Below are 17546 nucleotides of genomic sequence, written 5' to 3' on the forward strand. Positions count from 1 at the left end.
TAAGGTATTTACTCAACTACTTATAACCACAAAATATTTTGGAAGTCAACTGACAAGTAGAACATATTCAAAACAGAATCTGCTTTCCATCTTTCCTTAAGGGTGTGAACACGCCATTTCTGACTTAGAACATATGCACTCTCTTGAGGAACAAAATGCGTAGGAAAAGTTACTGCAATTACAAACAACTGCCTACACAGGCACATATTCTATTTGAAAGAGTCAGAAACAAACCTCTATTTGCTGGATTCTTAGATTTGATATTAGATCCCAACGTGTAACTCCATTTTTATCATAGCCTCTAAAACCAAACCCTGCTGCATTATTGATTGCATCTGCTGCAAAGAAACAAAAATAAACAAATTAATTATCAACTGCTGTACTAAAAATTCTGCATTGCACACATAGTTTGTTCAAAATATTTATCACAGTTTAAAGGTTGAAATTTTTTTTTTTAAATACTGAGTATCACTACATTGGACACTTGAACAAAGAAAATCCTCCAAGCAATACATCAACTTTCAATTAAAAGACTTGCACAAAAGAAAAAGAATGAAAGGTAGCACTATCTACTTCACAGCACAGATGTCCTCTCTCTCATACCACCTACTTAGACTTGCTTGAGCAATTTGACAGAGAAAACAACTCAATGAGATGCATCAAGAGTACAAAGCAGTGGCTGGTTCTAATGATCTGAAGTAGCTGCTCAACACTCAGACACGTCTTTGGTCTTCATTATGCATTGCAGGATCCAATTCAAGCAGGTGCACATTCACGGCACCACACACAGAGCAGTGCAAACTTAACAGAAAACAGTAATTTTCTAGGTGATGCAGAGCTTGTCAGACTTGCACTAAGATATTGTCAGATATTCAGATATTCTTGCTTGTGAGATATTCAATTTGCCTAAGCTGTACTACTTAAATTTGCATGTCCACATAGAAGGAAATGAGTTGTTTTCCAAATATTACCTCTGTTGAGCCAGGCGCTTGGTTGCATGTACTCAAATACAGACACACATCCATGAGGCAGGGACCCAACCATATATTCAACTTAGGTGAATAAATAAGTGACTGTGGGGAGAAGAATTTCAGCTCCTCTCCCAGTTCAGAGTAATCCTGAGGAATTGGAAGTGAGGTGGGCAAAATAATCTGCATAAGAAATACAAGTCTAGTCCTCTAGTTACAGGGCACGAGCCCTCTCTGCTAGCTCAGAATTCATCTAAAGCACTGTAATTAGATTGTCACCTTTAAAATTCTAACTATCAGGGCAAGAGAAATTGCTCAGTTTGAACGACCACAGTAAAAAGAGTTTATACAATAGTGACATATAAGATAAATTATCATCTTTTGCATTTTCTTTTCTTCTCAACAACTTCTTTAAGGTCTAAATTCAGTGTATTTGAAAAGTAAAGGAAACAATTGACTCAAACACTCCAACATTTCCATTGCTGAAGTCGTTTCTCCACTTATCTACCAGTCTGGAAGACTGTGACACTTGATTTAATTTTATTTAATACAGGGTAGTTTATAATATTTTCCTTAAGAAAAATAATTTAAAACAAACATTTGCTGCTATAGATCTGACATCACTGATGATACTTCCAACATTTGACAATGATCTATGCTTGATTACAAACAGCTGAAGACACGAACTCTGTAATCTCTTACTAATCGAAACACAAAGACTATGTTCTTAAATACTCATTAACTAGCATTTTAGTAAGCATTAAGTAAAGAAAACAAAACTGTTAATAAAATTACTTAGGTGTAAAAAAATTAATGTAGAACTCAAAAGGATAACATCCAGTAAAACTGTCAAGTCCTCCTCACATTATACTCATACCATTAGAAATTCAGATGAGGTTAAGTGGAAGGAAGAAGCTAAAAAAAGCTGTTTAGCAAACTGTAAGTGGAGAAACGATACATTTTATTTACTTCAATATATTACCAAAGGAATGTTAGCTCTACACTGCTAACAAACACATAAGGAGAAATTCCATTTGAAGTATTATAGAGAAAAAAAACCAAGACAGATAATGCATTTTTCAGACGACTCCTACTCTTTATAGATGATGATACTGCTGCGGTAAGAGAACAATATTCAAAATTATTTCATTCCACAACAAGCCCCAGAATTACTCTATCCAGACAAGCTGAAAGCACTTCATTCATTGACCAGGAATGAAACCAGCAGCTGTAAATGAGTCATACTGCTCCGCTACACTAAAGCTTTCTTCGTTGCATTGTTTCCCACAGATTCTTTCTCAAAAGAATTATGAAACAAATGTAAAATTGAAGAGGAGGAGGAAGCTGATGAAATCTGTTTTGTGAGCCCTTTCCAAGATGCCAGCTTACATAAATACAGCATTTTGCTGTTCTACATGTTGAGTTTTTTCAAAGACGAGTGAAAAGCAAAACATTCCTTATATCACTTAAATCAGTGACTACGGGTGTTATCCTGTTGGTCATTAGAACTTTTAGTAAACAATAACTGAAACTGAAGTGTCACTCATCCAATTCTGAAAATGCTACTGCAAATACAATCTACTGTTTACAACGCTATGATATATCTGAATTTCAGTGTATTCATTTTTCCCTCATACTTGAATAAAATTAAACATTACTGATAACCAAGCACAGAAACAGGGTAACTTTTCAGATGTCCCAAAATCAAAAAAAAATTACAGAATTCAGGGACTCTACATCAGACTACACTACTATAATTTAAAAAAAAAACAAACCCAAAATATAGGAGTCATTGCTCATTAAAACACTATCACTCTCCACAGAACCACGTTTCACTCGGATTTGTTCAGGAAACCATCATCTCATTTGCAATACTGCTACAATACTGTGTTTCAAGTTATGGTAAATTTTGTTTCTCAGAACAAGAGACACCACTCAATATACTTGGACAATACTTTGTAGTCTTTAACCATAATGATATTTTCCCAAGGCCTCAAGAGGGCACTATCATTTTTTTAATACATGCTTAGCACACAGCAGCTCAAATGAAACACAATACACACACTTTATTTTTTTGCTATATACACTTACCTAAAGTCCATGCAAAATAATATTTGGGTCTGGCAGCCATAAGAGACACGTATAGGTAGAAAAATCTTACAGGCCATGATGCTGTAGCTCTGAAATTATCATCAATGTTGTATTCCACAGGCAAAGTTTTTGTAATTGTCATGTGGAAGAGCAAGGACAGTCCACAGATGAGGAGTTTCTGTGCCACAGCTATCTGAAAAGTTGAACATGGGAGAATTGGTAAGCAGCTTAATTTTTTTGTTAATCTTCTGAAAAGAAAGGCAAGCTTTAATCTTCCTTCCCCAGATGTGTATATGTCATTTTTTCAGGAAGCCACAATCAACTTTAAAACAGTAATACATTATAGATGCTCAAGGGGTACTGTTATTTTGACTAAGTTGCAAGCACCGCTTCTCTCAAAAACAGCAAACCTAATTAGATGACCATGACCCTCTAAAAACTCTTTCAATAACAGGAACACCTTTGGCAACTCCAGGGTTTTTTTCCTTATTTCACTGCCAAATTACCGAAGCAAGTAAGTTGTTAAGACATTATAACACAAAACATATACTTTTAGCAGAAGATGAGTAAAATCACTGCAGATTCCAAAGACAACAGCAAAGCTCTAGCTCATTTTCAGTAATCTGAAATAACGCATAACACAAGGGTTATTGCTGCCCAGGTCAATACACTAATCGTATCCATCTTACTATTATATCTAAATTCTAAATTCTTTTACAACATCTAAATTCTAAACCAACTAAAATACTGAAATAATTTACGAATTTCCAACCAAAATACCTCAGTTATACATACACCTCTTTTCCCAACTGATCAATCAAATAACACTCTCATAAACACATAAAAATACATTATTTAGGTAGGATTTGGAATCAGATTGTCTCAAAATTCAGTTTTTAGAAGAACATTTCTAAGGTTCTATTATAAAACCCATGGAGCAATAATGTATGACATTGACTTTTTTAAGTTATTAGTTTGATCCATGTCCCAAGGGCAGATACCACATTCTGTGAAAGCTCCTAAAGTAACACACCGAAAACTTAAAAAAGAGATGTGGAAAAGCTAGTTCATTTAAGTGAGATGTTCAAGTTTTGATCCTAAGTAATCTCAATATTTAAATTTAAACATTATTAGTTTTAATTTACATTACCATTTTTCAGTCTTTAAACTTGGCAACAAATAATCAATTTAGCAACTTTTCTTTGAAGGATAAGAACAAAAAGATAACCAGAATCCCTTTTCTGTCCATTGCGCTTTAAGTATACCTGCCCAATTTTGAAGACAATTTCCTACTTCAAATGCAACTTCACATATTTAGTTCCAAAATGAAGAGTAATTCAGTTACATGATACAGAATGGAGCATTAAGAGCCCTAGTGAAAACACAGATTTCTAAAAGATGCCCAGCAGCAAAGACTCGTCCAGTCAACACAGATGTAAGAGGTGGTACAATCTGATAAAAAAATTGGACTTGGAAAGTGATGAGGATAACTTTGGATATAGCATATATTTCACACGGCTCATCTCAGAGGATCAGAAAACCCAGGTAATTCAGGAGGCAACTTACTATTAACAGTTAAAGCTGATAGTTAATTATTTGTTTCTACTTGCTTTCTAGTAAATTTTATTATAATATTTTACTCTGTTACAAGAGTTCAAGGCAAAGGGCATTAACTTTGTAAAGTCTTCCTTTGTTTTTCTAACAACTATTAATCCATTTCTCTCTTTGTCAGAGCAGAAGGAAAATTCAGTAGGAATACCTTCTTAAGGGACTTAAATAGCAATGTATATTCATAAAATGAGTTATTAACACTAATGAATCTTCAATTTTGGTATGCAATATCTGAAACATATGACAGATACTTGTAAATATCAAAAGGCACGCCCCGAAGTTCTGAAGACAGTTGCAAGGATTTACCTTCAAAGCCTAAGCTATATTAGAAGTCATGTTCCATTTATCACAAGAAACACTATTTATAGGCTGGCAACATGAACATGGAACATAAAATATGAACAAATAAAATAGACATTTTCCATCTGAAAATATCTACAAGTCTCAAAATATGTCTGGGCAACAAGTAACTTTATTTCTGTTTGAAAGCCTGCTTTTTGCCACTGCCACTATTTACTAGTTTTTCTAAGTAGAAAATCAACACAAAATATGCTTAGTACTTATTTGAAGGTTTTTCACTGAATTGTCAAGGTGAAAGCCCTTCTTTTAAGGAAAACCATCGGTTTCAAGAAAATCTATCTTAAGAAACAAATAAGGAACTTATAAAGGGCTTTGTCATAAATGGTACTTTCTAAAAATAAACACTGTAGTTTTCAATTTGTAGTTGTAGAAAAACTACTGCAGGAAGAAGGTGTTTATTTAGTAGCGAAATTAGGTATTTCTACAGGTTTTTTTAGCAGTAACATTTAGGTGTAGGGACAAGCATAACTACTAAATGGCTTGGTTTTGGTTTGGCGTTTTGTTTGTTTAGGTTTTTTTAATTGTACTACTTCACTCAGTAATTATTAATGTCAGAACCTCAATCAAGCATGCTGATACCACTTACAGGAATCAGGATCAGGGATATTAGGGTCTCATACACTGATAATCTCCAGCTTCTACAAAGACAGGGTGCTGCAGTTTCAGGACTGGTTTAAGCAGCTTCTGAAGGACAATCCAAATACAGGCTGCAATGCAAAACAGCAGTCCTGCCCTGTCTCCTCACCTGGGCTGCAAGATTTTCCTTTTCCTCCTTCCAGTGAGTCAGATAAGAAAGACAAATCAGGCGAAAAACTAGACTTCTGGTAGTTTGGGGTTTGGTGGGGAGGAATAGGTCAAGTGAGTGTTGTGGTGGTTTTTTTGTTTTCTTAGTAAGTTACTTTTAGGCTGGATCAAATGATCTGAATCAGACCACAACACAGTGCAATGTATGTTGGCACTGCTAGAGATAAGCAAAGAACCCTGAACCCATAGCCAGGACTTCCCATATTCAGCAAGAGTTAATACTTTGTTAGGGCTAAATAGATTATTAAACTACAGCTTCAGGCTTATTTATAGTGTTCAAGTTTTGAAAACATTTACACAGAAAAAGTCTTCACCTGACATACCAAAATAAGCTATAGCTCAATTACCATAATGTAGAAATGACTCTGGCAAAACATTCATTCACTTCCTGTTGCTTAACAAGGTTATTCGATATAAGCTTCCTTGCCAAGGCATACATGGATAATCACTGTCTTGCACATTCATAGGAGGGTTGGTCACTTTTTACAAGGATGAAGTAAATAATTTATAAATTTTAAGTTTAATTTCATTCACTCTTTAAAGTTTTCATCATATCAAAATAACTTCCCTATTACAGAATTAAAAGACCAGAGCTGCAGGATAACTTTAAACTCATATGAAGTAGAATACACAACTTATTTGCAACAAGGAAGTAAAAAGGCCTGGCTCATCTAGTTTTGAGCAGAAACTGGGCATACCTGTATAAAAATATCAAATACAGTCAAAGCTAGGAAGGGAAAATGGTACTTAACCTTTTAGGCGCCAAAACAATATCAAATATGCATAAACTAGGTGTGTGTATATAATTAGGTTGAAAGCTAGATACCTAACCATAGAAGGGAGTTCAGGAGCAGCTTTTTAATTGAAGCAAAAATGAAGCAAAAAACTCAGTGAGCTCAGGAAATTTATAAATATATTGATGTATAAAAATGTAGAACATATAAAAATATATACAAAAAAATGATTTTTAAAACTTTTATTAGAATGATCTTGTTCTTGGTTGATAAAGAATCAACAAGGATTTTAATGACCTATATTAAAGCATATTACAGTTTGAGAAGACTAGCACTTCAGGTAAAAATTCTAGGTAATTAAGCAAGAACTTTACAACCTGTAGGAAGACTTTGCATAACAAGCAAGAAAGCAGGTATCTGCTGACAGGAATCTTGTATTGTAAATGGTAGCCATAATAAAAAGAAACTTACAAAGACAGATATTAATTTCTGAGAGTTGACACCACTTTGAGCACCAACAATTGATAGCTTGAAAAAAGGCACAATAGGATGAATAGAAGAAATAGGTTTTAATATGTTGTCCTGACTCATTTAACATGCAATGAACACAACAAAAATACTAAACCAAGTAAACATCATGCAGTCAACACAAAGGATAGAGGAGGAGGCTGGCCATGAGGTACTTTGGTTATGTAATTATATTTAATAAGAAATGAAACTTACTGTAACTCAGCTGAAGGATTGTTTTTTTTCATTTACTACAGTGACACTTGCTGATCCCCATTACAGTTTTTTGGGGCTACCTAACAATTTATTCTTCTTGAAATAACATGAGAATCAAGGAACAAATTTAGTATTAAAATTAAGTTAATGGTATTTAAACATTCATGTAGAACAAAGCAATGAATATTTTAATTGATGCAGCAAATGCAGTAAAGTTACATCATCCATATTTCTCCAAAAGCATACGATACTTGCTGGTGTTACAAAATGCAGCCAGATTTCTCTAACACCAGTTGGCAGATGAAGTATCAACAGCATCAACAGCTTCTCTTCAGTTCTATGTCAAAAGCTAAAGCAGCATAAATTGCAGTTCCAAGCATTGTAAGAGCAACTCATTTAAAGGAAAACCGCTTACCTGAAAGAAGAATCCATCGTAGGTTTACAGTTATTTCTATTGATTATGTTCAGATTACTAGCAAGATTATACAGTAAAAAGCTAAGAAGTCTTGCCAGGCAATCAGTAGATGCATGTCCAGAAGTACCAATACTGGCAGATTCATTGGCAATTTTCAGCAGAAATAGGATTTTATTACACAAGATGTGATGCCTTTACTGAGACAAAACAACATTTAAAAACATAAGAAGTGTCTGCAACTTTGCCAATACATCATTGCAGACGACAGAGTACCCAGTGATAACCTATGCAAAGGATTCTCCTGGGTTTTTTGACCTTCCTAACTACTTGCTCCACAGCACACTTCTATGACCTTAGGTGCTTTGTCAACATGTGGAGCAGCTTAGTGACTGGTGACGGTAACACCTTATTTTCCATTCCTGTGGTGTGAGTTCCTAAAACCACATAGATGGGTTGAATAGAAAGTGCAGAGTCCTCATCCACATCCAAAGGGAGGAAGTGGTTAGAGATGACACAACTGACTAGGAAGCACAACCTGTTAGCCCAGCTGTGGAGATGCTATCCTCTAGATGGTAGGATAAGACAAGCAGCTACATGTGGGAATGCCTTCATCTGCTCCAGAAACAGTTGGTGGTCCACAAGATAAGCAGAAAACAGGTAACTGGTGCTGGAATTAGCAAAAGCCATTTATCTGAAGTTTCCAGTCAGCTCCATGATAATTCCACTTTTATGTGTGGTAATAATTTAAAAGTCTCCTACAATCCTATTTAAAAAAATATAACAGTGAAAATATTCAGTACCCTAAGCATTAAATTAATTGGATTTTTTTTTTAAACTATCATACTTTGGGAACTTTTTGCTTTTAATTCAAGCCATTCAATATTTCTTGTAAAGTATGATAACTGGACTTTCTTCTGTATGTATTTGGTCTCTTTTCCAACAATGTAACAAGGTAAAAAGGAGTATGTTGTGTGAACTACTAGCCATAGCCTTATGGGTGGTACATCTTTTACTATGCCTTCAGATCAAAATCCAACTTAAAATACTTTTCTACATGAATCATAGAATGGTTGGGGTTGGAAGGGACCTTTAGAGATCAAGTCAAATTCCCCTGCAGAAGTAGGTCAACCTAGACCAAGTCGCATAGGAACATGACCAGGCAGGAATGAAAGCAAGGAAACCAAAACTATTTCTGTGAGTGTTTTTCAACTTAATACATAGAACTGTTCTCTGCTTGCTGCAAGATGACATAAAACAGACGAATTTGAGAACATTCATGAAACCTTGCTGGAAATTTTAAGTCTCGTTAGCTTTCAAATGACAAAATATGTGCACTTGGTTCTTATCAGAACATTTTATTATTCTTATTATTTTTAAATTGGTGATTTTGGTTGGGGTTTTTTTGTTTGTTTGGTGTTTTGGGTTTTTTTTTTGTTACACACAGTATATACTTTGAAGGAAACATGCATGAACCGTATAAAGTCAGCTTTTTACCATATAAGCTTGTTAGGAAGCTTCAATTTAATCTGCTTTTATTCACAAGATCCAGCCTGAAAACATGGAAAAAACCTGTCTTAAAAAGTACCTGTTTTAACTTTTTGAACAGGGAACTATACAGTTGATGAATGAACTTGAGATACAGCTCTGAAGTTTTGCCTGTAAATGAACAGTGCAAACCAAGCTTTTCATGCAATGATTACGGAAGCATCAGCACTGCAAGAGTCGTACATCTTACATTGGGAGAAGGATCCGTTTGTTCATATTTTGCATCTTCCTTCCCATTTGCTTCAGACTGTTGCAGTTGGTATGATCTGCCTTCAATGAAAGTAATATAGTCTTTGTAAGAGCATAACGGGCCTGCCAGGATACCCATGAAATTACAGTTGTAACTTAAATACTCCAGTAGACTTGGCATGCGTCTGTAATTCAAAGACAAGCAACTCGTGAGATGGAATGTGTAGTTCTACAGAATTTCCACAGTAGGAAAAGTCATACTCTATATGCTATTGCTTACTTTAACTGAAGTAAAAACCACATGTAGAAAAGCAGTTTGTGTGCCTTATCACAGCTTAAAACATTCTACCTATAGTATTTTTTTCCATTCCATGCTGAGCATTTTCAGACAGATCTCCTGATTTCTGGTGACTCTCTCCTGGCCCAGCAGGAGTGTTTGACTGAATCTGAGTCTCAAGAAGGAGAAGGAATGGCATTTCCCAACATAATGGTTATGTTTCCTTCTCCCCCCCACCTCCCCAGACAACTGAATCTGTAAATAAAGGTTTATCATAAACTGGCAATAATTTCCATTAAGGAAAACACCTCAAATCAAGACTGTTTTGCCCAGGACAATATACTGCTTTCAAGTCACAAAATAAAGAAAGAAGAAAAGGGAAGTTAAATACTGAAAAACAGAATTTAACAAGCACGTTCCTTCACCAGCTAATTTACATGTGTGGTAAATATTAGTCTCCTGTCTAATATGGCATTAATTTCCACAGACTACCTAGAACTTAGAATGTTTTTCCAAAATTAGTATAAAACCTACTTCTAATAATATTTTCAAGGAGAATAGATGTAGGAGTTAGGCTACAAATATAGAAAGCACGGATATGTTTTATACGAGTTCATAAACTCTGTCTTGAGTGTGAACTGCAGCAATTCCACAGAGCACTATAAAGTATATAAAACAACAGCTTCTCTCCAGCCCCAAAACTAGCTTCTCAGTCTGAAAGCCTACCTTACAGCCAAGCACCTCTGTGACGGAGTCAAATCTTCATTTTTCCGAAACATTCCTAGGGAAGAAGACAGGAAAAAGGGAAAATAAAGACGAGCTGAATCCCTACACATTCACAAGCAGTTCCTGTAGAGCAAGCCTCATACTGCAACGTAGCTTCTTTAAGTAGTAAAGTCTTTAACTAGTTTCAGAGGTATTATGTCACGTAACATTTTTTGCTGGAGTTGGATCAAACAATTCCTACTGTTGACAAAATTACAAACTCATGTCTTCAGTTGTATTCAACAGTGCTTCAACCTGAAATCACATGAACTTCACGAAAACATTAAGAAGGCTTGTATTATGTGTTGACAAACACAATTCCTCTACACTGGTTTAGATTTCAAAGTATACAGGTTTTAAATCTCTTTATTCCTAGTCCTGGAAACTGGACAAGCCCCAAACCACTTTCAACGTAGCAGTAATGCTGGTACATTACACTTGCCATTGCACCCTTGATATACAGTAGGAACACAGCCCAAGATAGATTTAAGCAATTTAAAACTTAAGGCAGACCTCAAGAGCACCTTCTTGTTGCAAGTAAATATGTTTAAAAAGGTCCTGTGAAGTAGGTACAACAGCAAAGGCTGCACAAGTCTTTGAGCACGGATGAGAAGCCTTAACCCCTGCTAGCAGAAGGGGGCAGGCCAAGCCTAAGTTCAGCAATAAGACTTTATTTCCCTTCCTGCCATAGGTGGCACTTGCTGAAATGTTAATGTCCTACCTATGAAAAAAAATGACATTCAATACTTCAAAATATTATAAAATACATAATTCAGGGCTATAATCCTGGTTTACATCAGCCAGCACTGCTTTCCAAAATGACTGCTTCAGCTCTTTCTGCAGCCTCTCTGCTGGTTCAGACATTAGCACATACATTTACTCCCTCCTAATCACATTTACAATTTTTCTTTTCCATCACAAGAACTGAAAGAAAAAAAAATTATAAGAATAGCTTCCTCAAAGAAACAAAGTCTATGGAATCTCATTTCAATTACCTTTTATCTTCTCTTCCCTGCACTTTAGCAGTGCCTAAACCCAGGCCAATTTCTTACCAAGTGTGACAAAAGAGTAGATGTTAGATAGATCTGAAATCCCTGTGTGCATCATAAAAACAAGAGATCCTACAGAAGATGCTCCTCTGGTCACAGAAAGGTTGCCTTCAATGCCACCCCTTGAGGCCAATAAATCCACAGAAGAGAGCCGTTAGATTTGATCCAAGTGTAAGGCAAGTTTTAGCTGGAGCTAATGTTTTTTTAGATATCAAAACCAGTCAGGGTTAAGACTAAACAAGACTAGGGGGCAGGGCAGAATTAAAACCTCATTTAATTCTATGACTCATGGAAACACTTACCTAAATAGAAGATAATACCATTGTCTTTGTGTGACCTATCCACACTTTTGACTTGAACTGCACTTTTAGTCTTCAGCAAAGCTAAGAATACAGATGGGTTAGCAAGTTGCCATCTCCTTTCTTCCAGTATGATCTGGAAAAATGCCTTCCTCAATCTTGATTCTTCACAGTGGAAAGTCACCTCCATTCATACCCATTCAAGGCAAGAAATTGAAGGGAAAAGCTTCAACTTTATGTAGGCACTTGGTCTTCCCTATCATTATGTTTTCACATCACGTCCTAGGTGTTACAGCAAAGATTTCTACACTGATAGTGGTACTGGATTAAAAAAAAAGCAGGGGAAGAGTTTTGAAAACTCCTTTAATGCCATAAGATTATAGTTCTCAAGTAGTGAATCTTTGAATTTAACAAACGTAAGCAGAAACAACACAAAGACTCCTAGAGATAAAGTAGCTCGCACAAACATGATCAGTATAGGGAAGGAGCCTGTACAAGAGCGAATGGATCGGAGCAAGAGTCTCTTTCACTGTTATACTTCATGTGAGTATTTTACCCTTAAGTCAGAAGGAGGAAGCAGTCACTCAGCTTATCCATGTGAACTTGTATAAAGCCAGACTAACCACTAAAGAAAGGTACTAAGTCAACTGAAAGATTTCACATGATTTATGTGGTATGAAAAAGAAGAGAAAAAAAATCTCTAACCTGAAAGAGAAGAATGTACCCACTGAAATCTGACTCCTTTTGGAGGGGTGAGGATCAAATAATTGGCATATTTAAAATGGGTTCAAGTTACATACATATTTACATGAAAAGTCAATTAAAGCCCAACTAACTTGGTGAGCAATATACTTGCTGTCTCAAACACACCACATAGAAGTACGTTTCCATTAATTTTTCATTTCCTTATCTCACTAAGATTTCTCTCCAGGCAGCAGCTTCTTTAAGCTCAGTTCAGTGGCTTCCCCTCTAATTTTTTTTCTTCTTTTAATGTCTTCTTAGTGCCTTGAAGTCTCATTTATCACCTTTGCATAGCACACAAGAACAAGGAAAATGTTGATGCCCGCCTCCATCACACACTTGAAAGCAATCAGGAAGTTACTATTACCATTTCTTAATTAATAGAAAATATATATAGAAAAGATGCTCTTACATTGATACTTATCTAATATAAGATGAATTAAAATATATATTCAATATTTTTCAGCCAGCATATCTGCCCATGGGAACAGAGGCCTCAAAAAATCACAGTTGTTCTCTACCTAAGACACACTGGAGGTGCCAGTTCAGCAGCGCATCACTGCTAGGGAACTCATGAAGTTTTGTAACCTTGCTCTTGGGATTACGGAAATTGTTTTCTCCTGTCCTAAAGCAGGAAACTATTGCAATGGCTGCAGCTTTTAGCTGCTACCAAATCACACAATAGGGATTAGAGAAAATAGGTTTAATGGAACATCTGTTAGAGAGGTGAAATAATTTGGTCACTCAGCAACTGTAATTCAGTTTTCTAATCTGAAAGTAGGAAATATTCCTACATTGGGAAATACTCCTACATTCCTTCCTTGGGAAAAGAATTTAGTGACACGTCACTAACAAAATTTATCCTCAATGGTAACAAAAATCATTCTTCAGTACACACCAGTATCTTGCCATATAGGCTTTATTAAGGCATATAATAGCTACTACCATGCTCTCACTACAATAATACCATGTTTACTCTTGTATTCCAGCACCACCTTTGTATTTCCATGAAATCTGGCTGATCAGTAACTTCTTAATATGCTTAGACAGAAGATTACATTACATTAAAAATACTTAGGCATGAGATCATATCACATGCTGTTGTAATTACAGAAAAGCTTCATTTGAGGTTCTGAAATGGATCACCAGCTGAGTCCAAATGTATGCTGTTATTAAAATATTTTAAGATCTGAAGAAAATAGACAAAAACAGTTTAGTTGATACTAAGCACATTGGCAGCAACAAAAGGAGACAAACACAGATGCTAGCTGCGTAAAATTGCAAAGAAACTACAAAAAGTGAATAAACAGAAGGGTTGGTATCCAGAGAGCTGTGCAAGCAAATGTACACAACAACACTTGAAGACTCAGGAGGGGAGCAATACAAACAAATCTTTTAAACACTAATGAAATGTACTATAACCAAAGTGATTTGGTAACTGATACTGAAACAATTATGACCTTGTTGTCACTAACACAAGAGGGAGAACTTAAAAATACATACATACATATATATATATACACATACATATAAAAAGAGCTAATTGGAGAGAGAGCATTAAATGAAACAGATATAAGAAGAAAGCAAAAAAATTACACCCTCACAGAACACCACACCATAGCAGTTTCATTGACATAATTAACAGACAAATTAGAAAACATAGAAAATTACATTCTTAGTTAAACAGCTCCAACTTTTTAACAACATTTATAAAGTGGAACTGGGTCATGACGACCTATCAAAAATCCTTAGAGTATTTAGTTCTACATACATAAGTTTCTCTGTCAATTTTCTGTTCCTTATTGCTTTCACAACAAGAACTCTCAAGACACACTTTAAGATATAATAATAATAATCATCATAATAATACAAGACCTACTTTAAATCAGAGCAGTGCATTAGTAGTTTGACATCTTTACTTTCATAGAATCATAGAATTACAGAATGATTTGGGTTGGAATGGACTTTAAATGTCATGTAGTTCCAAATCCCCTGCCATGGGCTGAGACACGTTCCACTAGACCAGGTTGCTCAAAGCTCCATTCAACCTGTCTTTGAACACTTCCATGTTTATTTTCATGAGTGTAACAATGTTCTTAACTATGTCTCACTATGACAAAAAAAAATCCACTTAATCACAAAAATAAGTTGGCCAAAACACAGTGTATTCCCCCGTACCCCAGGGTCATGCTGGGAAAAATACCAATTCAGCTTGGTAATCCTGGCCTGGTTTTGAAGGTATTTATTTTAAATAAATTTGAAGTATCACATCTAACGTACAAAAGTACACAAACCGTTCTACATTTCCACTCCTTAAGCCAGAGCAGACCAATAAAGTTGTCTGCAAGCCTTTAGAAAGACATATCTTTCTGTTGAACATGGAAATTATTTCTCTTTGAGAAAAAGGTAAAGAATCTAGTTAACTGAAAAAGAAATTTTTTTATCAACTAAATCAAGAAATAATACTACTGAGGCTATCTAATACTTCTGACACTATCATGTTGTTCAAGAAGAGTTAAAAACCATTGCTACTAACATAACAGCAGGTACTGCAGTTTTGATGGAACTGCTCATTAGCTGCCAACCAACAAGAAATTTGCTAATTATTTTTTTTTTAAAGTATTGTCTGAACAATCTCCCAAGTGCATGGTGTAGTATCATAACTTGATGAAGCAGGTAGCAACACATAATTAAAGCCACAGCAACTAAACATAGTGTTTGCACATAAATTTCTCCAACATCACATTTGCTTCTTTTCCTTCATCTCCTTCTCGTTTTCCATGTGTTTCATCTATCTGTTGAAATATCTGTCTTCTCAGGGGCCATACTGGACATTCTGTTCTTTCTGATACAATCTTTCAATAATGAAAGATTACCCCTACAAAATAATGAAAGTATAAAGAGGCTCTAATAGCCTATTTGGGAGTCTTCAAACTTTATAATATTACGATGGTAATATGAAGCCATTGTCCTAATAAACTGCTGTTGCAGGAAAGTAAGTGAGACCTACAACACTGGTATAGGACTAGCCTTTAACTATATTTTGCCAGTATATCAAACTAAAAGGCAGAGGTTAAAAGAAGTCCTTTGAGTTGCATATCCACTGTACTCATTTCTTTTTAGTTCTCACAGTAAATACCTTACTTAGATCAGCATCAATTTCTACTCAATTGCTTTTAAAAATGAGCAGTCCCAGATACATAGGACAAAATAATACTTTAAAAAACAGTCAAAGAAGAAGCATTCCAGGAAAAGGACATTTAAAAATTAGCAACTACAGAGCTGAAACCCAAAGCACAAGAGATAGGAGAAGGGTATGCATAGGAACAAAGAGTTTATTTTCTTGTGGTCAGAAAGTATGTGAGATAAGCCTCTGGGAACCAAGAAGCAGCTGACAGAACAGTGTTATGGTTCTGGTTTCTTACCTTTTATCTAGCCACACATTTTTATGGACAAGTGCAACACAGTAATAGGAAGAAATCATTTAGAAAAATTATATTTCATCTTTAGCACATAGATGTTCTATTTTAAAAATGTCTCTTTCTTTAAAGTTTCATGTATTATTTAGCTAACATTAGAGAATCAAAATAAGAGCAAGGGTGGAAGAAGCTCTGATACTTTTTTTTTCCCTTTTAAATAACAAATATCAAATATCAAGTCTAACATTCCCTAGTTTTGCTGGCGGATTTGAAAATAAATACATTGTGAGCTCCAGAACTTCAATGGGTTATGAACATAAACACCTGAAGAGACTCTTTGTTTAAGGTTGATTAAGCACTAGAATTAAAAACAAGCTGCCAAAGTGCGTACAGATTAGTGAGGTTAGATTTAGACACCAGTCTTTCCTGTAAAGATCTCTGACTTAATACAGAATTGCAGTGAAATGAGCAAGGCTCTGTCGTGACTAGTCCGTTGTTACCAAAAAAGTGAGAATGCTCTGTGAACTCATTGCAAGATACAGAGCTAAGCACTGACCCTCCACTGCTTAACTCTTAGTACCTTATAAGCAAAAGCTTCTCTACACGCCACCATCTCTTGGCTAGAAACTTCTAATGCAACTAATGCAAGTACAATCGTCCATGTCATGGCCCTTCTGCACTGCACCTACAGACAAGCCCCCTGTTTCTAGAATAACTGCAATACCTGTTTTCCTTCTCCAACATGCTGGTTTGATGAATAAAGCCATTCCAGAATATAGGATGTGAAGTACAAAATTATTTTTCTCCCCGAACTCTGTCATTAGCCTCAGGTAGTGTATAAATAAACTCAAATTGTGCCATGGAGAATGAATATGAACACAATCAGTCTCCAAAACAAATAAAAATATTTCTGCCTTTAGAATATACACGTGTGATGCCAAAGATAGCCACCAAGAAATACAAAGCAAATCATGACATACTAACTAGTCATTTTTGGAAGTGCTCATTTGAGTAACAAGAAACTAGAATAAAGCAAAAACTATCAGGTGTTTCAGTTCAAAATATAAATCAGAGTACACCAAAGGACATGGACCTGTTACAAGACAGTCCAGAGAAGGGCCACAAAGATGATATGGGAACTGGTGCACCTCTCCTATGAAGACAGGCTGAGAGAGTTGGGGGTTTTCAGCCTGGAGAAGAGAAGGCTCTGGGAAGACCTTACAGCAGACCTTCCCATACCTAAAGGGGCCTAAAATAAAGCTGGAGAAGGGCTTTTTACAAGGACATGCAGTGATAGGACAAGAGATAATGGCTTCAAAATTATAAAGGCTAGATTTAGGTAACATAATGTTAGGAAGAAGTTCTTTACCGTGAGAGTGGTGAGGCACTGGAACAGGTTGCTCAGAGAGGTTATGGATTTCCCATCCCTGGAAGTGTTCAGTGCCAGGTTGCATGGGGCTTTGAGCAACCTGGTGTAGTGGAAGGTGTCCCTGCCCATGGCAGGTGGGTTGGAACTATATGATCTTTAAGGTCTCTTCTAACCCAGACAATTCTAG

At 35.7% G+C, this 17546-nt stretch overlaps 1 protein-coding gene across 2 annotated transcripts in view; it reads right to left on the minus strand.

The window, feature by feature from the left end:
- The window catches only part of MBOAT2 (membrane bound O-acyltransferase domain containing 2), a 95229-nt gene that overhangs the window by 15413 nt on the left and 62270 nt on the right, over nucleotides 1-17546 (minus strand). For both annotated transcript variants that reach the window (XM_061990544.1, XM_061990543.1), the window contains 4 exons: nucleotides 10444-10498; nucleotides 9442-9625; nucleotides 3060-3252; nucleotides 235-338 (listed from right to left, as the gene is read on the minus strand). In XM_061990544.1, the coding sequence (XP_061846528.1) occupies nucleotides 235-338; nucleotides 3060-3252; nucleotides 9442-9625; nucleotides 10444-10498 (536 nt within the window). The remainder of the gene's footprint in view (nucleotides 1-234; nucleotides 339-3059; nucleotides 3253-9441; nucleotides 9626-10443; nucleotides 10499-17546) is intronic.

The sequence above is a fragment of the Colius striatus genome, chromosome 2, assembly GCF_028858725.1.
Source record: "Colius striatus isolate bColStr4 chromosome 2, bColStr4.1.hap1, whole genome shotgun sequence".
NCBI lineage: Eukaryota > Metazoa > Chordata > Aves > Coliiformes > Coliidae > Colius > Colius striatus.